The sequence below is a fragment of the Cucumis sativus genome, chromosome 6 (assembly GCF_000004075.3).
Source record: "Cucumis sativus cultivar 9930 chromosome 6, Cucumber_9930_V3, whole genome shotgun sequence".
Lineage (NCBI taxonomy): Eukaryota > Viridiplantae > Streptophyta > Magnoliopsida > Cucurbitales > Cucurbitaceae > Cucumis > Cucumis sativus.
The window spans coordinates 15,873,997-15,899,410 of NC_026660.2; the positions used below are offsets into that span (position 1 = coordinate 15,873,997).

Consider the following 25,414-nt stretch of genomic DNA (forward strand, 5'->3'; position numbering starts at 1 on the left):
AATTTGTAAGCGTTTATATTTGAATTTTGTTTAGTTTGTCACCTACAAAAAAAATGTTTACGCTTACCTTAAATTACCGTAAATGACTACTAAACACTATGATCTAATTTCATAAAAAATACATATATTTTAATTTTTTTTAAAAAAAAATATACTTAGAACTAGTTGTTCTAAAATTTTGAAATTAGTAAAGTTAGAACTAAATACCTTGGTTTTTTTTCTAATAAATTTTGTAGATAGTTTTATTTTAGAAGTAGAAGTATATTAATATTTAAATTCATAATCAAGATATTTATTTTTTATTTAAAAAAATAAAAAGAAAAAAGAAAATTAATAATGTCACTAGAAATAAATCACCGAGCTTGATTGTTTTAGTAATTATTCAAAATAAAGGAGAAAAAAAACAATATTTTATTTCTTTCAACAACGCAATATTAATAAGATTGGAGAGGATAAATGAATGATACTTTTGTAATTTTCATAAAGATACAAAAAAAAAATGGTCAATTTTCTAGTCAATGACACCTAAACTTCATTTTCTAAAAATTTAGTTTTTAATGTTTTCTCGGAGATAAATTATTTTATAAATGAGTTTCTAAAAAATGCATTATTTTAATTTGTCGAACACTACAATTTATTTTAAAATAGTTTTTTTACAAAATTAAATATTTCAAAATATGAACGAAACACACATAAGGTTAGTAAAGTCTAGTATTTTGTCAATTTTGTTATTATTATTATCATTATTATTATGGAGTTTTAAAAAATAATAATTAAAAAACAAACTAGCTACCTTAGTAGAAAAATATATTAAAAGATAAAATATTTATTACATTTTTGTGAAGTGTAATTATTTTTCTCTTTTATAGAAAATTTTATATAGATAGAAAAAATAAAAAGTATTTACATCTTATAACAAAAATAAAAAACATAAAACATGAATATTTTTAACTTTGGTTAAAATTTTAGTTCACTATTTTGTGTTTGATTAATTTTTCTATTTTTTAAAAATCCTATGTATTTTTCTTATTATTTATTGTTTTTCTCATACTATTAACTTAAGTTATCCATATCCAAAAAATAATTTTTTCCGCATTTCAATACAATCTCTTTACGATTATCAAGGAAAAATGAAAATAAAAACAAATGTCCACTTCATCCAATCAGAAAATGCCAACACGGCATTTGCGAATTAAAATAATTTATAAAAAAGAGGATTTAAAGATATCAACAGACAACTCCATGACGTGGCAGATATTTGTACGCTTCCACGCTAATCCACTAAGCGAGCGTGAACACACGCCCCCTTCTTTTTAATTGCCGCATTAACGCTTAACTACAATTTTTTTCATTTTTAATGCTTAAATTATTCGAACGTTTTTTAAAAGTTAAATAAATTAAAATATTTATAAACTATAGCAAAAAAAAATTAATTCTATCAATAATAGTCTTCCTCTATCCATGACATTCATTTTTATCAGTGTATCAGTGACATTGATAAAAGAATATCATTGACGTTAAATGTTTGTTATTGATATAATTTAAAATTTTGTTATAACTTGGAGATGTTTTTGTTAAATTTGCTATTTTTGATTTTTTTTAAATTAATTTATTAAAAAATAAATGTTTGGATAACTATAAAATTTAAAATTCTCTAAAGCTTATTAGTATTTAAATTAAGAATAATAGTAAAAAATGGTAAAATTGTGGAGTGAATTACAAAATTGCAAACTTTGAGACTCTAACAGTGATAGACACTAATGAAAAGTGATATAATTTAAAATTTTACTATATTTTGTAAACATAGATACTGATACTGATATAATAAAAAATTTAGTTATATTTTATAAATATTTTAGTTTATTTTTCTTCACGTGAAAACACGTCTTAAATTAATAGTATATATATCATCCTAACCTAGATTAAGATTAAAAAACGAGATTAAAGGAAAAAACTTACGCACTTGATAAGCTTCAATTTTGCTTCTTCACATTTTATGGTCATCTCTACAATCAAGTGAGATTCATCACAATAATTAATCTTCTTAATTGTTATCATAGATTCATTTTTGTGGAGAAAATTAAAAATAAAACTATAATTGTTATTATTATTTGAGTATTGGAAACTCCTAATTTGACTTTGTATTATTCTATATAGAGCGTGTTGTAGCACGCTCTATTCACACGCGTGTTGTTTGTTTGAAGATTTGGGATCGGTAGAGCAATCGTTTCGGTTGTGAAAAACTTTACTCATCACTACTTCAATTTACAATTTACTATTTCCTCCCGCAGTTTGAAATTTTAGTTTCTTTTCCGTGTTCGTCTCTTACAACACGCCATTAGCGTCTTTCTTGTGGACTCTGAAATACGATACGAATTTCCATTGGATCTTCATCGAATTCTTCGCAATTTCTTCCTCAAAGAGGGCCTCTAATTTCATTTTTGTGTCTCTGTTTTGATTTCCTACACTGAGAAATGGCTACCAAAGTGAAGGGAAGGACGACTTTGGAGGTTGGAGCTGATGGAGTCGCTCTTATCACCATCATTAATCCTCCTGTCAACTCTCTTTCTTTTGATGGTATGAATTTTATGTTCTTTGTACTCGCCCTTCTACTCCGTTTGATTTTGCTTGATTCGTCTGTTTTGATCTTTCGGTCTTGTCGGTTTCTTTTTCTTCTTCTTTTTCCTTTTTGTGTCGAGAATTTCGTTTTGGGTTGATTTCGTGGTTCCTATGTTTCATTCCTGTAATTTTTTTGATGAATCATTTTTCGGATATACAGAAATGAACGAAGAATCGCGATTATTATGATTACCTACTGGTTTGAGTTAAAAACGGCTCAATTGCATGACAAATTGCCAATTGCTAATTCGACTTGGTTCACTGCCTTTGACTGTTTAATATATCGATTGAGGCTTGGACCTGTAGGTTTTAGCATTGTACTTATCTGTGTTATTGGTGGTGTTATTATAATTGAGCTAGGCTTCTTCCTGTGTATGAAAAACAACTGGAAATATGAATGATGAGATATAACGGCTTCTTTGAGACCACTGCATTGATTTTCATCCAGTCATGAGAATTTATGATTTGGGGACTCCTTTCTTATTGTTGGGAAATTGTAAATTGACAACTGGCTCTTGGTTGTTATTCTTTTAAATACAGTTATTTTATCCTCTTCATATGTACTGAGTGTATAACTCCTCTTTCTTTGTAATGTAGTATTATTTAGCTTGAAAGAGAGTTATGAACAGGCTTTGGAAAGAGAAGATGTGAAGGCAATTGTTGTTACAGGTTAGGGTGAAACGATTTTCGTACATGAGCTATTAGAAATGTTGGAGATGTAAAAGCTAACTATGTATGTCATTTGAGCAGGTGCCAGGGGGAAGTTCTCTGGTGGCTTTGATATAACAGCCTTCGGTGGACTGCAAGGTGGAAAAGGTGGGTTTACATTTCTCTGTGTCCCATTGTCATTGTCTCATAATTTAGTCTAGACACTTTTGTTGACATCTTTTAAATGATCTTTTAGCTGAGGAACCACGGCCTGGCTACATTTCCATTGATGTAATCACTGATATTTTTGAAGGTACATTTCAGCTCAATTTCTTTAATTCTTACTCTCATCTTCCAACTCTCTTGAAAAGCGAGTGAAAAGGATAGTTTTGGGAAAGTAATTAATTGTTAGTTATGTCGTCCAGCTGCTAGAAAGCCTGCTGTTGCTGCTATTGACGGACTTGCTTTGGGTGGAGGGTTAGAGGTCGCTATGGTATGTCTTAGAACTTCTTGTAGACAATTAAATCTTTAAAATCATTGTTTAAAAATATTTTATATTATTTTGGTTTGTAGGCATGCCATGCACGATTATCAACCAAAACTGCACAGTTAGGATTACCTGAACTTCAGCTTGGTTTAATTCCAGGTTTTGGAGGTATGTCTATGGCGCTGATACTTGGTGGTATTTTTCTTATTTTTATTTGTACCAGTTAATCCTGTGAGCCGCTGTAATGATATGCACCCAACTGAACTTTACTTTAAGCTGTGGGCAGTTGTGATCTCACCAATCTACTTAAGCTCTTAACATTGGAAATAATTGATTAAGTTATTAACAAATAACAGTTTATGTTATCAGTTGGATCCCTCGTGGATTGATATTTGGATCTTGGGCCTTTGATAGGATAGCATACGATGTAATTCCTTATTTTTAGAGGATGGATAATATAGATTTTTTAGCAATAACCTAGTATTTGAATTGGCTGAAATGAATTTGTCTATTATATAATGAAAACAACAGAAACCCACTGTTTTGAAAACTTCTAAGATTTTTCTTTTGGTGTTCTAATCTCAAGCTTCTTTTTTGTTCAGGAACACAGCGACTTCCTCGTCTGGTTGGTCTTCCAAAGGCTTTAGAAATGATGCTGGTGAGATTAGTAGCTCTTGCTTTTGATTTTTGACACCTTGCTGTAGAATAGCTTCAATGGTCATTCATATCTTTTGCTTATTTCTGTACCTGTCTCTCTCAACTTATCCAAACTTGCTACACTTGAACAGACATCCAAGCCAGTCAAAGGAGAAGAAGCCTTTTCACTGGGACTCGTGGACGCCATAGTCCCTCGTGAAGAGTTGATCAGTGCTGCTCGCAAATGGGCTCTGGATATCTCAGAGAGGAGAAAACCATGGATTATCAGTCTTCACAAGACCAACAAGTTAGAGTCTCTTGCTGATGCTAGGGAAATATTTAAATTTGCCAGGGCTCAAGTACGGAAACAGGCTCCAAATCTCAAGCACCCACTGGTTTGCATTGATGTTGTTGAAACGGGTGTAGTCTCAGGTCCCCGTGCTGGACTTCAGAAGGTTGTATTTCTAAGGCAGCTATTTTTTCTCAAGTAAAAGAAAGATCCAAGCATGAAATAACCTTCCTGAATTTCTTTTTTATGCTTATGGCAGGGGATTGAAGATTTTCAAGTACTACTGCATGCTGATACCAGTAAAAGCTTGATTCATGTTTTTTTTGCTCAGCGTGGAACAACAAAGGTGTGCGATGAAGATTTACTGAAAAATAAATGATCGCTTAAAATAATCTTTATTTCAGAACCTGAAGTTCAGGATATAGAAAAAACAACATCCACTGTTAATACATTACGAGGTTAGTCTTTTCTCTTATGTTGATATTTCTTCTTTTTTTTTCAAAATATGACAGGTACCTGGAGTTTCTGATCTTGGGTTGACACCGAGACGTATTAATAAAGTTGCTGTTATTGGTGGGGGATTAATGGGATCTGGGATAGCTACAGCATTGATTCTTAGCAACTATCCTGTGATTCTTAAAGAAGTAAATGAAAACTTTTTGGAGGCCGGGCTTGGCAGAGTCAAAGGTAAGCCTGGAATTTACTACTGTTGATTGTATTCTTGTTATATTCTATCTGGCTTGTGTTTGACCTGTCATTGTAAACATGTTAGCCAATCTACAAAGCCGAGTCCGCAAGGGGACAATGACTCCAGAAAAATTTGAAAGAACCATTTCCCTACTCAAGGGTGTCCTTGATTATGAAAGTTTCGAAGATGTGGATATGGTGATTGAGGTAAGTCCCACATCTTACTTCACCCACAAAAAGTAGCAATCGTTAATGTCAATTTGGTATGCTTGTAACAGGCTGTTATTGAGAACATCTCCCTGAAGCAACAGATCATCGTTGATCTTGAGAAATATTGCCCTCCACATTGCATACTTGCTACCAATACGTCCACAATTGATTTGGATCTGATTGGAGAGAAAACAAATTCTCATGATAGAATTGTCGGAGCTCATTTTTTTAGGTTTGTAAATTCATATTTCTCCTCATTCCTGTATTGTTTTGGCTTAGCCACTTAGCCATTGAGTTTATGCTTCTAATGCAGTCCAGCACACGTCATGCCACTATTGGAAGTTGTTCGTACTAATAGGACAGCTCCTCAAGTAATTGTTGATTTAGTAGATGTCGGAAAAAGGATAAAGAAAACGCCAGTTGTCGTTGGCAATTGCACTGGTTTTGCTGTCAATAGGATGTTTTTCCCATACACTCAAGCTGCATTGTTACTTGTAGAACATGGAGTAGATCCATATCAGATCGACAGGGCAATTTATAAGTTTGGAATGCCAATGGGCCCCTTCAGGTTTATAGATTTTTGTGCTTCAGCTTCATGCTTTTTCATACTTGACCTTCATCTAACTTTGATATTTTTCTTCAGATTGATTGATCTTGTTGGTTTTGGGGTGGCTATAGCAACCGGTGGTCAGTTTGTTCAGAATTTTCCTGATAGAACCTTCAAATCTATGATAATTCCTCTTATGCAAGAGGATAAGAGAGCAGGTAGAGTTTCACCCCTTAAACTCAGACACTTACGTCTATCATTTTGCTGGCTTTACACTTCCGGAAGATATTTTATCAATGATTCTGTGAGGTATTTTTATTTATCCGGGAGTAATTACTGCTCAGCACACACTCAACTCACATATGAACACCATACTTTCAGACATTCCCGAACTCATTGTCAGAGGTTTAGAAAAAAATCCATCCTATATAAGCATAAAACCCTAATGATTGGCAGTCTATGGAATCACATTCTCAAATATTTTATGTTTCTTCTTTAGACATGGACATTTATTTAAAAATATAACTTCTCAGAAAGGTTTTTATCTCTATGACAAGAAACGCAAGTCTAAGCCAGATCCTGAGTTAAAGAAGTATATTGAAAAGGCTAGGAGCATGTCTGGCATTTTTGTAGACCCTAAGGTGTCGCTCGCTCGCTCTCTCTCTCTCTTAAAGCATTTAGTTTGCGTGATATTTTTTTTCTTTCGACACGGTGCTCCTTCCTTGAACTTTCATAAATTAAAGAGCAAATGCCAAACTCACAACTGAGAAGTGTTTACTTTAACCAACCGTTGGTAATGTTCTGATGATGAACTTCTGCACATTCTTCTTTTTGTGATCGTCTGGGTCCAGTTGGCGAAAATATCAGATAAGGACATCATCGAGATGATATTCTTCCCTGTGGTGAATGAAGCATGCCGTGTACTCGCGGAAGGTATAGCCGTCAAAGCAGCAGACTTGGACATTGCTGGTGTAATGGGGATGGGTTTTCCACCTTACAGGTAGGTTGGTGAGATGAGAGTTCTTTTTAAATTAAGTTTTTATTAGATAGTCGTCGATAAATGCTCTACAAAGTATGGTTCCTTTTGATCACAGGGGAGGAGTGATGTTTTGGGCTGATTCTCTTGGATCAAAATACATCTATTCAAGACTAGAGGAATGGTCAAAGCTGTACGGCGGATTCTTCAAGCCTTGTGCTTACTTGGCTGAAAGAGCTGCTCAGGGCTCAACCTTGGTTAGTAATCTAAACCAGTACTCAACTCTAATTCACAAATATATATCTTGTGCTATAACATGTCAAATAGTTAGAATGATAAAAATTTATGTATATATATTTGACCTCATACTCGACTGATGATATTTGTCTAAACTAGTTGAGTTGTGTTCAAGTTAATTTCTTTCTAAAAATGTTATGTCGCTTTTTGCAGAGTTCTCCATCTGTTGTCACAAAATCTCGATTGTAAGATAGAAGATTTCCACAAGTGTGAGTCGTGTTCGTTCTTACAAACCCGTAAAAGACGCCCTAAATAATTTTCTGGGATGAAGGTGATAATTATTAGTAACAAAGGAGCTCTTAGAGTCACAAACGGACATGAACTTAACACACCAATAATAGCAATAGTAAGTTAAAAAGGAAAAAGAAAAGAAAATGATTAGATTTATTTTGTGTTGATTCATCCTTTGAGTTGAACTATCAAATTGCTTTTCATTGGATGTTTTTGAAATATCTCGTATTTTGTCTTTATATATTATTAGATGGCGCATGTTAGCACGGCCTGACTATTTTAATTTTTTTTATTTAATAATAATTTTCTTGCTTCCATTTTTGGGGCAGAAAGTTGAATTTCAAAGGGTCCTTTTAGTGATGGTTTTTGTTTTAAAATATTGTCTTTCTGTTTACTTTTTTTTTTCTTTATTTTTTGTCCAGTTTTCAAAATGATAAAATACTCCACTTTTTGTTATGCATAGGACAAAGAAAAGAAAACAAAATGAATTTTTTTATAAAATATACCAAAAGCATGGTTGGGCTGCTTAATAAAATTTTGTTATATTTTGTAAATAATTTTTATATTTTTGTTATTTTTGAAAATGTTTATAAATTAAATTTTTTAATTTATATGAATTGTGTTATATAAGTTGTTGGTTTTATCCAATTAAAAGATAATAATGAACTAAGACGTTCTTGTATTTTTGCTTCTTCAGTAAGACTATTAGTGTAGAAAAGTATATATAATTTTATACTCTCAATATATCTTTAATTTAAACTTTATAATACTCCGTCAAAATATATTTTCAACATTTATAAACAAAATGTTAATATATGATTTTCTTTCTTTTATCATATGATTTCTTTATTAACTTTTATTTTCATTATTTCCAAATATTTCAACCAAACCTTTAAAATGAACTCATAAAACTCCCAACTTTTCGTAGTTTCAGAAACATTACTAATATTTTGATTAACTTTTAATATAAAATAAAGAAAACTTAAAACAAAAATTCAAACCATTTATTTCTGTGGCAAATATCAATTTAAAATGAAACATTTTTATAAATAGTAAAATATTTATATATAGTGAATATTTTGTCAAATTTGCTTATATCTTTTTACAATTCTCCATTTAAAGTTGTAATTGTATCAGTTTTCTAAGAATTTTCACTAAATTTCATTTGGAACTTGAATTCTCAAGTAGACTGAGGATTTCCAAAAGGAAGGATACACTCGTTCACTTATAAAAATTCAAAGATTTAATAGATTGAACAACGGCTTATACAGAAAATATATCAAAAATGTTGGATTGATACTCACACATAAACTCAATGTTTTAGTTCGTATAATTTCAATATAAATTGATTTTTTTGCCCATTTTTTCTTTTAAAAAAATATATAATCGATACACAGCTTGACTTCATCAAAAGCCATTGGATTATATCGAGATAGATTTGATTTCAAGAGCTGAAAATTCAATTCACTTAGCATTTATTACACCAATTATTATCATTTTTCTTTTAAAACAATTCACTAAGCATTTATATATACATACATACATACATACATATATATAATAAATGGAAATGAGATGAGAAGAAAGAAAGAAAGAAAAAAAGGTGGAGAGGTGAGAGCAGAGATATGACAATGACATTCCACCATTAAAATTATGGAGTTGTAATTAATAAAAAGTTTTTCACATTTTGATATAGCAGCCTTTGTTTGGTTTGTTTTCTTTCACACAAACTCAGTCATGTCTCCATCTTCAAACCCCTCTCTCTCTCTCTCTCTGATTGCTATAATGCCCCTACCCCTCCTTTCCTATTTCTGACAATTTCCCCTTTTCTTATTCATTTTCTTTTTAGTCCCTCCCTTTCTTTTCTTTTTCCATGCAACCCCCCATCCAAATCCTAATAAATTTTGGCTAAGATCTATCCTAAACTAACCCCCCCCTAAACCAGCTGTCTGTGATCTCTCTCACCTTCTCTTTTCCTCACAGACACAGACAGCCTATTACTACTCAAAGCTCATTTTAATTATACTCCTCATCTTTAAAATACTTTATCAAACATTTCATGAGATCTTAATGTGACCACAAGATTCCAAGTTCGATATACAGATTCAATCACTATAGTTGGCGTAGGATATAACAATTCATATTTACTAGTGCAAACCATTTTAATTGAATAAGAAAATAACAATCACTGTAGCAAAATGGAAAACTTTAAATGGTATAGGTTGAAAATAGAATGAGATATAATAACTATTTGAATGAAGTTAAATTTTGGATGTTGATATTGAAAAAATGAGGTATTTGTACAAACAAATGATGAAGTTGTAAGAAAAAAAGGGATAATTATTTATTATGTTAGAAGAAGATATTGGTTTTGTTTGTTATGTGATTATGTCTACAAAATACTTTGACTTCAAAGTTAAAACTAGCTGTCTATTCCATTATCATGCACGTGCCATCATGTGATTATTTTGTGAAAATTCAACCATTTCTTATTCTTCAAAAGAACATCAAACATAAAACACATTACATTCAACATTCACAAATTACAAATTTGATATTACATAAAAACACAAAGCAAATTTCCATCTTCTCAAAAAGATTCATTCATTATATTCTTTTTTTTTTCTTTTTTATGTTTTTGATTTGTACGGTGAGAAGTGAAGAAATCCACTGTGCTTAAACGCACCTTGTGTTTGATAAGTTGCTTTGCATCTTCCTTCATGATTCCTCCCTTTTTTGATCTTCATCCAACTGCATTGGAAGCAACAAGCAAATTATTCAATCATTGTCAGAGAATATAATGAAACTTTAAATTGGGAATCACTGTAGAAATAAACAGAGATTTCAGCCGGGAAAAATGGGGGGAAATGGATTTGATTGATAGTCAAAAACTCACCGGAAACAGAGTGTTTTGTTGTTGTTTTTTCAGCTTCTAACGGTTAACAATGAAGGAATAGCGTTCAAATCCGGTGATGGGTTGCTTTCTGTAGCTTGTCTGATTATAGAACGTTTCCTATCCTTCGAATTTGACGGTTTAAAAGCTCTCATCGGACTTGCAAATGCCCACGTCCATGTCCTGCTACGCCCACCGCTTATTACTGGCCCTACTACCGGAGTTGGTTTACGGGTGAGTTCGTCAGCGGAAGATGATGAAACTAAGTAAGATGAGGAAGATGACGAAGAAGAAGATGAAGTCATCATGAATCCACTGAACAAACCACCGCATTTTACTCTTTCTTTAATACAATGATGGTCGACGCCGGCGCCATTACGGTGGCTGCTGGAGTTTCCATTAGTAGAGACTTTCGACGACTTGCTTTCTCTCTGAGACTCAACTCGACGGAGCGTACAGTCACCAAAACCAGTAGAGATTCTCTCGAAAAAATCACCGGAAAAGCTCCGACTACCGCAGCCGACGGATCTAGATCTCGAAACCTTCCGCTCAAACGACGTGGTATTGCCATTAGGGCTTTCATCTTCCTCTAAAATCGTATCGTTCACCCCCAAATTCCCACCAACGCCACTAGTAGCAACTCTCTCCACTTTCCTCGGCGCGTGAGATTTCGAAGACGACGGCGCGTGATAATACAAAAAAGACCAAAACCCCCCTCGGTGCTTCCTAGGGCTAAAATCGACACCATCGTCACCATCAACAAGAAACTGCCCTCTCCTCGGCGCCGTGGTAGACTTACTCCTCTTAAAAACGACGTCATTACTCCGATTATAATCAGCCCCCCCAACCATAACAACTTTCTTCTTCTTTTTAGCTAACAAAAAAGGGATCCGGGCCCGCTTGGTAGTATTATCATGATGAAAATGACAATCAACAACTCCATTAACATTGAAATTAACAGTTTTCGAAATAGAACCAGCGTTCGACGGAACACTACCATTAACATTATTGCTACTATTGCTGTCAGATCCAAGAGAAGGAGAAGAAGGAGAAGAAGACGAACCGCGAATGGGAAGAGGGAGAGAAGAGGAAACGAGCTTGCCGAGCTTTGCTTGAAGACAGAAGGCACAGATACCGCCGGGATTGGTGCGGTAAGGATGGTCAGTGCATTGCATTCCGTCGGATATGTCGTCGTCGAGACCAACGCCAACCTTGGCGGCGGCGGCGGCGGCTGGGGGTGGAGGGAGAGAGGGTTTGAAGGAGTCAATCTTCATGATAGTGAGTGAAGAAAAGAAGTGGAATGAGACGTAAGGGAAGAAGAGGAAATGGAGGAGGAAGAAGAAGAAGAAGAAGACAGGGGAAGAAGGAAGAGAAATGGCATTGAAGTAAGGGAAGGAAATGTGGGGATGATACTGAGAAACGAATTGACGAGAGATTTCACAGTAGCACGTGGAATACTGACTCCACCAAATGCTTTCTTTCTTCCTTTTTTTTTTTTTTTTTCCTTTTTCCTTTTCTCGATGATAAATGTTATCATAATAATAATATTAATAATATCATATGGATGGGTTAAAAGTATAATATATTCTTTCTTCCTATCTAAAGTTTGAATGTAATTATGAGTTTATTTTTAAGTAGAGTTTGGTTGAAAACTAATTTTACAAAATGTTTGAAGGAGTTTATAGACATTGTAAGAGTAACGTGACTTGTACGTGTCCGTAATGAAATGGACAATTAGAATTGATCATTACATCACCCATAATCTAATTTGATTTCTTTTAAAAGTAGGGTTTACATTGATTCGCTCCTAAATAATTGAGAGTTTAATTAACAAAATTGTAAGCATTGCGTAAATAATGTCAATCACAATGATTGTGGCTCAATGTACTTTAGTTGTTCACGAGTTAACTATGTCTTGTGCATGGTTATTAAACTTTTTTAGATTTTGACCCGAAAGCAACCCATCTAAGGTAAGGAATAATAATTTGTGACAAGTCGTATACCTTTAACTATAAGGCCATGTGTTTGAGTCTTCTTTACGTCTTGTTTAACTTACTAAAAATGGTAAAATATCAATTTCTACCTCTAAAGTTTAGCGATTATATAAATAAAAACCAAACTCGTAACTTGATTGATTTTGGATCATAAATAAACCAATTTAGATAATCCTCCGAATTTTGTTATATCAATGTCGTGCAAAACTCGTAATTTAAGACAATTATTCCCTAATTTTTTTCACGTCAATGAATCTATACCTTTTTTTTCATAATCATTACATTTAAAAATCATTTATACATCAACTCTCAAACATACGTAGATTTCTTCAAATGTCAACAATACAAAAAAAAAAGTGAGAAACTTTCAAATAAAAAATTGTCTAAAAACTCTAAATCGATTATTTAGAGAAAGTCTAAAACGTTCCATTTATACCACAATTAAATACTATAGTATGATCAATATTTTTATTAAAAAACAATAATAAAAATCATAAATTACAGTAAACACACAAAACATCTCAAAAAAGATACAACAAAATACCACAACAGACTACCATAGGTCTATATCACAATACAAATAGACACGTATAGTACATTACAATTCACGATTTATCCAAGATAAACGGTAGTATATTGTAATATTACATAAATTTGTTTTTATAAAAATAGTAAAATAAATTAAAATATTTAGGTGTTATAAATTTTATGGACGATAGGAAGCAATAAACTTGGATGGTGAAGGAGTAAGTGATTTAATGTAAGTGAAAGAAGAAGAAGGAAGTGGAAAGGCGAAAATGGTTAGAGAAATTAAAAAAAATTGGAGATTTGTGCTACGTTTCCCCCTAAACCCAAAGCATCCATCGTTCCCACTTCCCATACACACAAATTGCCAATTTTCCTATTTCCTTTTTGTTTCTTTTCTTTTTTTTAATATTCCTACGTGTCCTTTTTTAATTGCTTCTCTTTTAGATCCCATTTATTACTTTGGACCACTACTCCCCATCCCCCTCCACGTGTCACTCCCTTTTCTATTCTTTTTACTCTCTCCTTCTATTATATTATATTATATTATAAATTTGATAAATTATTTACCAAATTTCATATTATAATTAACAGTTAAAAACTTTATTATAACGTGTAGTTATTTTATTATTTTAAAAATATCTATAAAAAATAAAATAAAATATGAAATCATCACCTCTGTATGAGTATTTATTTTTCAATTAACTCCCATCCTATGTGTTTTTAGTAATGTTGTTGTGGCTCACATTTGATGGGCACTTCCTTGTAACAAATAGAAAGAAATATATATACACATTTTATTATTAGTATTATTATTTCAACACCCACGCTTTCCCAATTAATATAAGGTAGCAATAAATAAATAAAGAAAAGTAATAATTAATTTTCTTGGGAATTTGATTCCAAACCGAGTATGTATTGTCATCCACCGTTGGATTAACACCACATCGAGATACTCGTTGAATTTGTCTTCTTTTTCTTCTCCCTCTTCCTCCTTGCCCTCTTGAGCGTGGTGCCCCACGGTTGAATAATATATATATTTGTTGTCTACTCGACATTTTTCATACAACCAATTAACTTAATATAACATTTTAACGTTTATTCGACGATCGACATCTAATTGAATCACTACTATAAATTTATCTCTTTTTATGTATGTAAGATTTGTTTTTTTATGATGATAGTAAAAGACTATCAAAACAAACATATTTTTTTATGTAACGATTATGTGTTGTAGTTTTGTTGACGATAAAAAGTTATTAATAAAAACATTGTTTGATGGACAATCTATAGGAAATGGAATGAGCTTGGTCGATGGGCTACTTTTCAAAATCTCTTCCTCGATGGGTTACTTTTCAAAAACTCTTCCTTGATGATGGGCTACTTTTCAAAAACTCTTCCTTGATGGTCATGAACCATCAAGAAAATAAGCCATTTATTTTTCAAATTGATTTTCTTTTATGGGCAACAAAATATAAATTTAAGATTTGTATTTATATTAATTGCTTTACTTTATGTCGTTTTTTCTTGAAAGGTTTTTTTTGTCTATGGAAATTTCAATTAGTAATAAACCATTTTTTTCCCAATTCTCCTGTGAAAAATACTATGACATTAATCAATCTTTTATTTGAATATAAAATATCATGAACAAATAAATAATAATAGTAGTTTAAAAAACATTAAAATAAATTAATTGACGCTTTTGAAATAATTTGAAAAATAAACTCGTATTTTAATTGATGGTTCGCGTCTTTCAATAAATGTTTTTCTTCAAGATTAGAATGAGCATAATTTTATGGATGAGCTTTAGTCCCAAATTTTTAAATTGGTTTTCTTGTTAGATATTGGTTGTCAACAAAAACTTATTTTGATGGACAATGATTGTTGAGAAACATTCAATTAGGTTGTTGAAGTAGAAAATCAAATTTAAAACTATGGTAAAATAGGTTGCCCAATTTTTTTGAATTTAGGAGAAATCAACTTAAATGTTTTCCGTAAAATAAGTTTTCGAAATAGAATTTATAAAAGATTATTTTTGACGTTGTCTGCTTATCCTAAAATTCAATTAGGTTAAAGTTGTCAAATAGTATGCAGCTCAAAACCCAATGAAATCACTGTCGCTCGAACAAAATAAATAATTTTCATTTTCAATTTTGTTTTCGTACTTGGGTCAAAGGTTGCTGAAATTTTTCTGCCGTTCGAATGAAGTAAACTATGTGTGGTCGCTACGCCATTTGAACAAAGGTCTCTCGTAAAGCCTACCGATCTCAATTGTTAAGACTACTTTGTTGCAACCGTTTGAGGTGTATCAATAATTGAAGAGTTTTATTATCTCGTTATTTGTGTTTATTCTCACTCCCCCACTCTTATTTGTCTCGTTCTTCGCTTCAATTCCCCTTACTACCTTTTCGTCTAATAATCATCAACTCTACAGAGATAACTTAAACCAACGGCCTTTTAGTAGTTGTTTGACCTACTAACTACTTAAGTTGGTCGGTGTACTAATTCAACTTTAACAACAAACACTTTTAAACTTTATACATTTGTCAACTAATTAATTTCACATTCTCCTGTTTTTATATATATATACATAAACTTCATTGTTTTTATTTATTGAAAATTCATTACTCTTGTGCGAGTCCATAGTGTTTTTTTTTTTTACATTATAAGCTTGTCTTCATAAATATTTTGTAAATCCCGTATCAATATATACTTGAAAATCACTATAATTTAAAACTTGTTTTGACTTGATGCATGTCAAATAAAGGTAGTTACGAAAACGTAGCATTGGAAAATATAATCTTCCATTTTATATCTCTACTTTCAACCTTCATCGAGTATCTCTTCATATTTTTTCCATTTGTCGATGAACTTAATTAATCTTATAATTACATACCATAAATGCAAACTTACTAACTCTACTCGATGTGTCAAACAATCCCTAACATTTTTAGATTGTATTAACTTATAAAAAAAAATGTTTTTTCAAATAGCCACTGTCATTAAACAAATTTGATATAAATCATTTAGAATAAAACAATCGTATGCTTAATAATCATCTCTCGTGGACGTTTTTATTACAAGTTTGTTGTATACTATAAATGTTTGTATTCAAGCAAAAAGCTAACCATGAAATACTTTCAAAATTAATAATTTAAAATAACCTCTTATTGTTTTGTATAACTCTTTAAAATTATCCCTACATCTCTATTCACTAATCAATTTTTTCCCCCAAAAGTATATTAACATTTAAATATTTTGTTGTTTTTTCTGTCGAAGTAATTATATTTTCTTTAAGTTTGTTAATGAGGATAAATACATATTAAAAATACCGTTAAAACTTTTATGGTTTTCTTTGGGACAAATAACAAACAAAGAAATTTAAAGACATATGATATAGCTCAATTATTTTAACAAACAAAGTCCATTTATTATTTCACAACACGTGAATTTTACAATTTTGAATGATTTGACTTAAAATAAACAAGATAAGGTATAAGACTCATCAATAAATGGTTTTACTATTTTGAGCATTACATATTTTGTGTTGCATATGAATGTCAAGCTCATTTGTGTCTCCCAAATCATCTAAAAACCTAATAGTTTGACATGTGAAATTAAAGTACACAAATAAAAACAAAATAGATATATAGATTGGTATAGGACATTTTTTTTTGTTTGTTTCTTTTACTAATTTGAAAATCAAATCTTACTCGTGAGTAAATTAAGCTTAACGTGTCTAGTGGTAAGTCAATGGTATGCTCAATGTGTCCCATGATATAACGATACACCAACTTTTTACTTCTATCATTCAGTAATAGTAATAATAATAATAAAACAGTTGAGTAAAGTGTGAGCTTTATACATATTCATGTGTCCTACTTATGGGTTCAATCACAAGTTGACATGTCTTTCTTTTTTGTTAAAATTATACTTTTATAATACTTATTTTTTTCTAGAGTTGAAAGAATACATTTAAATCTTTAAAAAAATTATGAAACTTAGAAGTTAGAAACATAATTTTTTTTCGTCTATATTTAACCTGTTTTAAATACTCCAAAGTTTTTATTTTTCTTTTTTTAAAGGTGACAATGACAAACACAAGAACCCAAAGTATTAGTAAGTATTATAATTCAAAAAAGTTCGTAGATATAAAAAAAATTAGATTAAACTATCGAAATCTATCAACGATAAAGTCCATCACAAATAAATCTTACTACATTTATACATATTTAAAACATTATATTATTAATTATTAGCCGTGAAAATGTCATCGAAATTAACTTTTTTTTTAGAGTTAACTAAAACTTCCTAAACATCTAAGGTTGTTATTTATTATTATACAAATAAGAGAAAGGTAATTATAAATGGAAATTTTAGGAATAATAATTAAATATATAATAATATTTAAAAGTATATATAAATATAGCAAAATTTATGAGTGACAGAATTCTATAATCGACTCTTATAGTCTACTAATATTTGCAATATGATATATTGGTGATAGACTTTTATCTATTTATAAATATTTATAAACATTATCATATAATTAATTATTTTGAATTTAATTGATTCGTCGAAAAATATAGCGGGATATGACTTCACAAAATCAACCGTCCATTTACTAAGCAAAGAGTCTTAATCGGGCCCTAAAAGTGTACAAGGAGATTATGGGCTGGCCCAGGAAATTTTGTTAATGGGCATAGTTCTCGGCCCATTGATTCTTCACATCAGGGTTCGCAACCGCAGTTTAGGCGCCGGTTCATCAGCAGAGAAGACGTATTTTGCTTCTTCAGCTCCGCCAGGGAGCATATCGGAGCTTTAGTACTGATTGTTTGTTTTTTTTTTCTCGCCGGAGACGGCGAAGAGGATACCAGGCCCCGCCTTAGAGATGGAGACAGTTGAACCACAGTCATTGAAGAAGCTTAGCTTCAAATCTCTCAAACGAGCCCTAGACCTTTTCTCTCCGGTCCACGGCCATGTCGCTCCTCTCGATTCCGAAAGGTATGGTTTCTTACTGTTCTAGTTCGATTCTCTGACGTTCATCTTTCTTTTGTTAAATGTTCATGTCTGTTACTTTAAATCCTGTAATTTCTAGCGGATTGACATGTACGTTTTCTTCGTTCATTTTCTGAATGCAGCAAAAAAATTCGTATCAGTCATAAGGTTAGTGAACTTTTTTCTTTCTTACATGATCTTCGCCATTGAATACGAACAGCGGTTAGGACACTCGGCTGTTCTTTCAAGCTGCAGTGGAGATTATCTTTTATTTTTTGTTTTTGAATTCATAGATAAGTGTTGAGTACGGAGGACTGAAGAACACCGGTACTAAGCCTACTGGCCAGGCAAGTTCCGCTCCCGACAGTGCTATTGGAACTTCAGCGCCTTCCAATGCCCTCGCACTTCCTGGTATGCATAACCTGTTATTTTATTTGTAATCCTTAAGTAGGCTAATTCATCTGTAATTTTGTGTCCTGAAGTTTGATGGCTGAAATATACACTGCATAGGTCAGGGTTAGGTTTTTTGTGTAATAGGTTTGATGGAATTCTTTATGAATTGATCTGTGATTTTGTTATTCTAAACCCCAAGTAAAAAGGGCTGATACACAATGAGATCCTAATTACCAGCGGAGCAGGTTGACAGCCTAGTTACTAACTTCAAATCTTCCTCTAACTATCTAACACTCTTCAATTCTGTTGTTGATCTTTCTAGCGATCTTACATATTTTTGAGTTGGATGGATTTCTTTGTAATGCAGGTCCAGGTGATTCTAGGGATGTGAAGTCTGGGGCACAAAATGCAGTGGTTATTGGTCCAACCGTGCAGCCAAACACACAGTGAGTACTCTCTATCACTTTCTTTCTCTGCATCTGAGTATATTTACTTGTGTGAAAAAAATAAATTGATGTTTTTGTTTCTTTTGCACGAGTTAGGTTTTCCTGTTTGGTTGGAATTGGATTGTTGCTAATCTTTCTATACCATCTTTTATTTTCAGAAATGACGGTGGTCTTCAGGGAAGAAGCTCAGCTATTGTTTCGGCACCTGGTTCATCCGAAAGGTGTTAAAATTTCTGTACATTTCTTTTATACCGTAGCAATATGTTAGTTATGAAGGAGTTATATGAAGTCTTTCTAATATGTGAAATTTAATCATAGATAGGCCATAGCTGGAATCTTAATCTTTGTTTTCCCCTCTCCCCATGTTTTAGGGGTTAGGGGCCTACAGTTGACTGAATATGTGCAATTTATTCGATTTGGGGTGTTTTTTCAATTTTCACAATTCTCTTGAGGACTTATGTAATTAGTTATAAAATCATCAAGTGTGACATGTAGAAAGCGCATAGTTCTTGGTTTTGTAGTATACGCCCTTAATTTTTTTTTTTGGAGACACATGATATTTCATACTATGAATGATTCTTTACTTAACTAAGACCATCCCTCAAAATCCTGGTGCATTCTCCTTATTATTGGCTTTTAAGCCAGCTCTCTCCCTTTTGTTTAGTTGATGCCGTTTAAGCCGGCTCTTTCTTTTCACAATTTTAGAATCTGTGAGTTTTTCCTAAAACAGTTTGGCTTTTGGTCTTATAGGATGTCTACTTCTGCAATTATGGAAAGAATTCCAAGCAAGTGGCCACGTCCAGTTTGGCATGCTCCGTGGAGAAATTATAGGGTTAGTTTTATTATTAAATTTTTTCCTTTAATGCTCTATGTGTTTTTCTTCAATGTCATGGATATCACGTCAGTTATATGCCTCCTGTTGACTTTATTATTCGCCATTTAGGGTTTTACATGTCATATGAATTATTATGTGCATCTTGCATGTGATATTTGCTATATCTTGTTGTTAAACAATCAACACTTGTCTTTTGATGTAGGTCATAAGCGGTCACTTAGGGTGGGTAAGATCAGTTGCATTTGATCCCAGTAACACGTGGTTTTGTACGGGTTCAGCAGATCGTACAATCAAGGTATATATTTTTCAAAATTATTTAATATGCATGAATTCCATTTTGGTTTATCATGGTGCCATTTACAGTATCCTTAGTTTTTGCCTTTGATAGCGATTGTTATCTTTGAGTTTTTCTGCAGATGAAAATATTTGTGATATTTGTAGGAGCACGCTTCTTTATCCTAGGATAGTGTGACATGAAATAAATCCAAAGATTGATGTAGGAAAGGATGGTCTGATAGTCGAAGGACTGGACTCCTCTATTAAATAAAGACTGCAAACCAAAGTTGGATGTCCCACCCTTAACACTTATTCTATAATTTGTCATGCGTATCAAGCCAGGCTACGGACTAAAAGCAAAATTTGACCTTTCTTAGGAACTTTGGATTACAAAATAGCAGTAATTAGAAGAGTTTTGTGGGAAACTTTGATTTTTATTGGGTTCATAAAGGTGATTTATTGTTTTGCATTTGATCTCAAGTACTTTTGTGCATGCTATCAAAAATTTTTAAATTAAAGTTCAGGCTTCGGTATGCTGTAGGATTTGATATTGGTCCCAGCTTTGAATTCAATGACCACAAGGAGGTTGTAAGATTTACTGTAGGTCAGAAAATAAGATAAACTGAGAATAAGTTTTACGAAGTTATGAGAAATATTGCTGTGTAATCTAGATCTTGATATTGGAAATTCAGCTATATCTTTTCAATTTTGATCTGTTAGATTTGGGATGTTGCAAGTGGAAAGTTAAAACTCACATTGACAGGCCATATTGAGCAAGTACGAGGTCAGTTCTTATTCATTATATCTTAGCATAAATGCACAATTAATATTAGTGTCACTTACGGCTGGTTTGGAGGTATATCTTAAGTGCAATTTTGTCCCTAGGTCTTGCTGTCAGCAACAGGCATACCTACATGTTTTCGGCTGGTGATGACAAACAAGTTAAATGCTGGGACTTGGAACAGAATAAGGTTTAGCTAATTTTTTTTGTTTATCTATAGAGAGTTCAATCCTTGATGTGAAATGGTGGGGAAACATAATATCTTTCTTTCCAGGTCATTCGTCATTACCATGGTCATCTGAGTGGTGTTTACTGTTTGGCTCTTCATCCAACAATAGATGTTTTGCTTACTGGAGGACGTGATTCTGTCTGCCGGGTAGACTACTTTTCTTATTTCTTTCTTGGCAAGTGTTACAGAATTATAGCATGGTTGATGTGGTTTTTCTTCTAGGTGTGGGACATTCGAAGTAAGATGCAAATTCATGCCCTCTCTGGACATGATAACACAGTTTGCTCAGTTTTTACTCGACCTACGGTATCCTTTTCTATCCCTTATTCTTTCCTTCGATATATTGTTCATATTAGTTCTTTTCAATATACTTTTTAGTGATTTGGTCTAGTTCTCTTAGATTGATTATTTCCCTCTGGTCCTGCATAACATTTGTTGCTCTTCTTCTTGCCTGATGCCTCCTTCATTTCTGCATGATCAGGCCCAAATGTTCTATTTGTTTTTGTTCTGGGATGTTTACTATTTTTTTTAGAAGAGAAGAAAAGCAGTGCTGGGATTGTTAGAACTTGTTTCTTACAAATTTAGTCTTTGAGTATTTGCAGGACCCACAAGTTGTGACTGGCTCCCATGACACAACTATCAAGTTTTGGGACCTCAGATATGGTAATATTATACATTTTACTACTATGCGATTATGTTTTGCCTTGATTTTCAAACGTCATTTATGTCCGTTTGCAGGGAAGACCATGACAACACTGACATACCATAAGAAATCTGTTCGGGCAATGGCATTGCATCCTAAAGAGTACGATATTGCAAACTCAAAAAGGAAATTTTTCCACATTTGCTTGCAATGTCACTTGTTTACACTTTTTTATCCCTTTCCTTCTTTCCAGGCACAGTTTTGCATCTGCCTCAGCTGACAACATCAAGAAATTTAACCTCCCCAGAGGGGAGTTTGTGCACAATATGCTGTGAGTTCTCTATCAGGCATGCTATACCATATAATTTGAAACAATTTTTGGAATTTATCTTACTAATATAATATATATTCTGATAAAGTGACTGGAATAACTCTTTTCATTCGAAAAATTAAGTCTATGTGAGACTTAAGAAATTATTAATGGAAGACAAGAGAAGAAAAAACCAGCTTCTTAAATCTGTTTTCACTGAACTTCTATTTTTAAAAAATCGAAGATATTGACAATTGCTGTGCCATTAACGTAAATTTAATAACAGCCTTCTTTTGCAAGCTTTTATTTTTAAAGTTTTATCTTGTTCCCCTTGGCTTGCTAGTCTCGCTCCTTTGCAAATTTTTGAGTTTTCTTTCCTCAATGGAAAGAGGACACATGTTCGTAGTACATGGGATAATCAAAATACCTGATATTCCAATATTGTCTCCCTTTTGTGCTCAGTTCTCAGCAAAAGACTATAATCAATGCAATGGCTGTCAATGAGGAGGGTGTAATGGCGACTGGAGGTACTTTTTTTTATCTGTTGTGACTAAACTTATGAATATTATATATACACATATATATTCCTTTCCTGGAGTTCAGAAACAATATTGACTATTCAAATTAATATGTAACTCAAATGTATTCCATGTCCATTACATTCCTAATCCTAAAACAACAAAATTTTCTATCCATGAAGGTGACAATGGTAGTTTATGGTTCTGGGATTGGAAGAGTGGTCACAACTTTCAGCAATCTCAAACAATTGTACAACCTGGTATTAATCTCTTCTTTTTTCACTTTGCTTTTGCTCGTTTTGCCATTTTATTGAAGAACCTCTTAACCCAACGAATTCACTCTTTCAGGGTCGTTGGATAGCGAAGCTGGTATCTATGCCCTTTCCTATGACATAACTGGTTCAAGGCTCATAACATGTGAAGCTGACAAAACAATTAAAATGTGGAAAGAGGATGAAAATGCTACCCCCGAAACTCATCCTCTCAACTTCAAGCCACCCAAAGATATCCGAAGATTCTAGACTCAGGTTCTCGAAAGGGTTAGTGTGTTATTTCAGGTTACTTTGTATGCATTGAGAAGTTATGTAGACTTAGAAATTCCATACTCTCTAATTCTGATAAATTGAAATTTGTATATATGTAAATTAGGCAATTTTTCTAAAAAGGTTGCAAAGTTTACTGTTTTTGTTTATTACCAAGTCGAAAATTTTTAGAGAATATTTTCTGATTGATATTCAAAGTTTTCTAATGAATGGTTGAATTACTGTAATCATCTTTTTGATGTTCTAATTATTATTTTTCCACTGATTCGTTGTGTATGAAGTTCTACATCAGATAAATATGGTTGTGTTATTTTTTGTGTATTTGTGGTGCCTTCCCATTTTGTTGTTTATGACCCAACTTAGCGCCCTACCTCTGCCATTTCTTTCATAAGTTGATTTTAGTGGCCATCTATAGCAACCATGTCTAAAGTATTAGATTGGTGTTAATCCAATGCAAACGTCCATCAGTTATGGTAGGAGTTCATTACAGCTCAAGTCTATCGTTGATAAATAAATTTTGCTAGGTATTTCATGCTCCTTCCCTTGCACATTAATATTAAAATTTGAAAAAAATCAATATCTTTTTTTTTTCAACGTTTCACATTGCTATTGTGGGGCTTTAGAAGATGAGTATTCTGGGTTGTTTCAAAAATTTTAAAATATTGTTATACACTTAATTATTATTATTATTAGAATTAGCTGACTTGTAGTATTAACCTAATTCAATTAATATTTTTTTTTCTTAAGTTGTCCGAGTAGATGGAATGTCATGGAACACTTAATTTTGTTTTGGATAATATTTCACACGCTCAGGCATGTTCGGGGTTTGATTGGTTGTAATCAGGAGTATTAGATAAGAAATTAAGGATGGAACGAAAATGAGATTCTGAATTAAAGAGAATTGAGTTATAAACTACGAAAATAAAATGAGTTTTTGTATTACAAATCAAGTTGGATTTGTACGATGGAGGGTTGGATAATTGAGTGTTTGATTAAGTATATTCATATTATATTTGTTAATCGCATTACTTGTGCAAAATTGAAGTTTGTAGATTCAAAATTACGTAATCTTTGAGATGCAAATATACTCAAAGGTTGCAGGTCCGAGATTTGATGGATCATAACACACTCAAAGGTGTTTGGAGTTCCAATTAATGTGATAAGGAAAACTGCTTATTCCTCCAAAGCATTGGATCTTGGGTACTTCTGTATTAAAAATTAAATAACCTTTTGGTAATTCTACATTATCAATTGTAATCCCTTTAATTTAATGCTACTATTACGTTTAATTAAAAACAACAGTTTAATTTTATAATGTTCTTTTGTAACAATCACCAACAATTTTGCACACAAACTATTTTTAAGTAGGAAGGTTAGATTTGGAATATTAAAAATATACTAACTATATAGAATGCAATTTGAAATATATTAAATGGTTTATTTTGACCTAATAAATTTTGATTTGGATTTAAATTTACTTAAACCTTTTGAATTCAAACGTTTTGTGTGCTACTAAAAAGGGAAACATAAATTTTAAAGTTTTATTTGAAAAATATAAACTACGAACTACTAAATGATCAAACTGCTCCCAAACACAATCAACTTCAATACATAAAAACAACATGAAAAATTGCATACAAAATCCATAGGGACACTCTTAAATTTTACCCTTTTCAAACCTATTTTTCTATTCAATAAAAAAATTGTATTGAATATTAAATAACAAATGGAATGTAAACTTTTAACCACAATAATTGTAGACATCATAACTAAGTTTCTTCTAATCGTTATTGGTCTCGTCAAAATGCAACACTTCCACTCCCATCTTTCTTTACACCTAGAAAAGATGTGATTGTGATAGGTAGTTTTTTTTTCTTTGAAAAATTTGTTTTTTCTGTAGCATTTTCGAGGTTTTTAGATTCAGTTTAATTAAACAAAAATCTAATTAGTTTATAATATATTAATTTCAATTTTGGATGTAATATATATTTGTATCGTTAATTAGTTCCAAATAAGAAGTCATTAACGTATTCAACCTTTCTAAAATTCCATATCAACCATTTAGCATAACTTTCAACGTTAAGGTACAATTGGACATTAAAAGTCCAAGTTTATCTAATAGATTTATTCATTTTTCTAATGATAAATAGCCATTAGAATCTTTTAAAGGCAGAAATAGTTACAAACAAACACAAAACTTAAAAGACTTTTATCTTATATACTTACTAAAACTCCATTGCTAAATATTCACAAACTTATACTCTTGCTTTTTTTTTTCTTTTTCTTTTTCTTTTTTATAAAAAAAAGTATTATTGTATATTGATTTATCAATGTTTTAGAGGATTGGAATATATTATTTTGCTTAATTTATAATATATATGAAAAGGTCAACTAATTATATATA

The 25,414-nt window shown here is 32.0% G+C and overlaps 3 protein-coding genes across 3 annotated transcripts; 2 read left to right on the forward strand and 1 right to left on the reverse strand.

Moving 5' to 3' along the window:
- Positions 1-2,259: 2,259 nt before the first annotated feature.
- LOC101218899 (glyoxysomal fatty acid beta-oxidation multifunctional protein MFP-a-like) lies at positions 2,260-7,972 on the forward strand. The gene is made up of 18 exons (XM_031887811.1): positions 2,260-2,577; positions 3,217-3,288; positions 3,370-3,435; positions 3,524-3,580; positions 3,693-3,760; positions 3,841-3,922; positions 4,357-4,412; positions 4,543-4,845; positions 4,939-5,025; positions 5,192-5,366; positions 5,452-5,573; positions 5,645-5,808; positions 5,890-6,144; positions 6,220-6,346; positions 6,657-6,764; positions 6,975-7,123; positions 7,218-7,356; positions 7,550-7,972. The coding sequence occupies exons 1-18, from the start codon at positions 2,475-2,477 to the stop codon at positions 7,583-7,585; spliced, it is 2,169 nt and encodes a 722-aa protein (XP_031743671.1). The 5' UTR covers positions 2,260-2,474; the 3' UTR covers positions 7,586-7,972.
- Positions 7,973-10,043: 2,071 nt separating this feature from the next.
- Positions 10,044-11,981, reverse strand: LOC101221255. The gene is made up of 2 exons (XM_004150453.3): positions 10,524-11,981; positions 10,044-10,378 (listed from the first exon to the last, which is right to left on the reverse strand). The coding sequence occupies exon 1, from the start codon at positions 11,792-11,794 to the stop codon at positions 10,553-10,555; it is 1,242 nt and encodes a 413-aa protein (XP_004150501.1). The 5' UTR covers positions 11,795-11,981; the 3' UTR covers positions 10,044-10,378; positions 10,524-10,552.
- Positions 11,982-17,790: 5,809 nt separating this feature from the next.
- On the forward strand, positions 17,791-23,240 carry LOC101221493 (protein pleiotropic regulatory locus 1). Its single transcript, XM_004150454.3, has 17 exons — positions 17,791-18,043; positions 18,181-18,205; positions 18,331-18,448; positions 18,798-18,876; positions 19,035-19,097; positions 19,627-19,708; positions 19,914-20,006; positions 20,708-20,771; positions 20,873-20,958; positions 21,043-21,144; positions 21,220-21,303; positions 21,600-21,660; positions 21,736-21,802; positions 21,894-21,971; positions 22,413-22,477; positions 22,651-22,728; positions 22,817-23,240. The coding sequence occupies exons 1-17, from the start codon at positions 17,931-17,933 to the stop codon at positions 22,987-22,989; spliced, it is 1,431 nt and encodes a 476-aa protein (XP_004150502.1). The 5' UTR covers positions 17,791-17,930; the 3' UTR covers positions 22,990-23,240.
- The last annotated feature ends 2,174 nt before the right edge of the window (positions 23,241-25,414 follow it).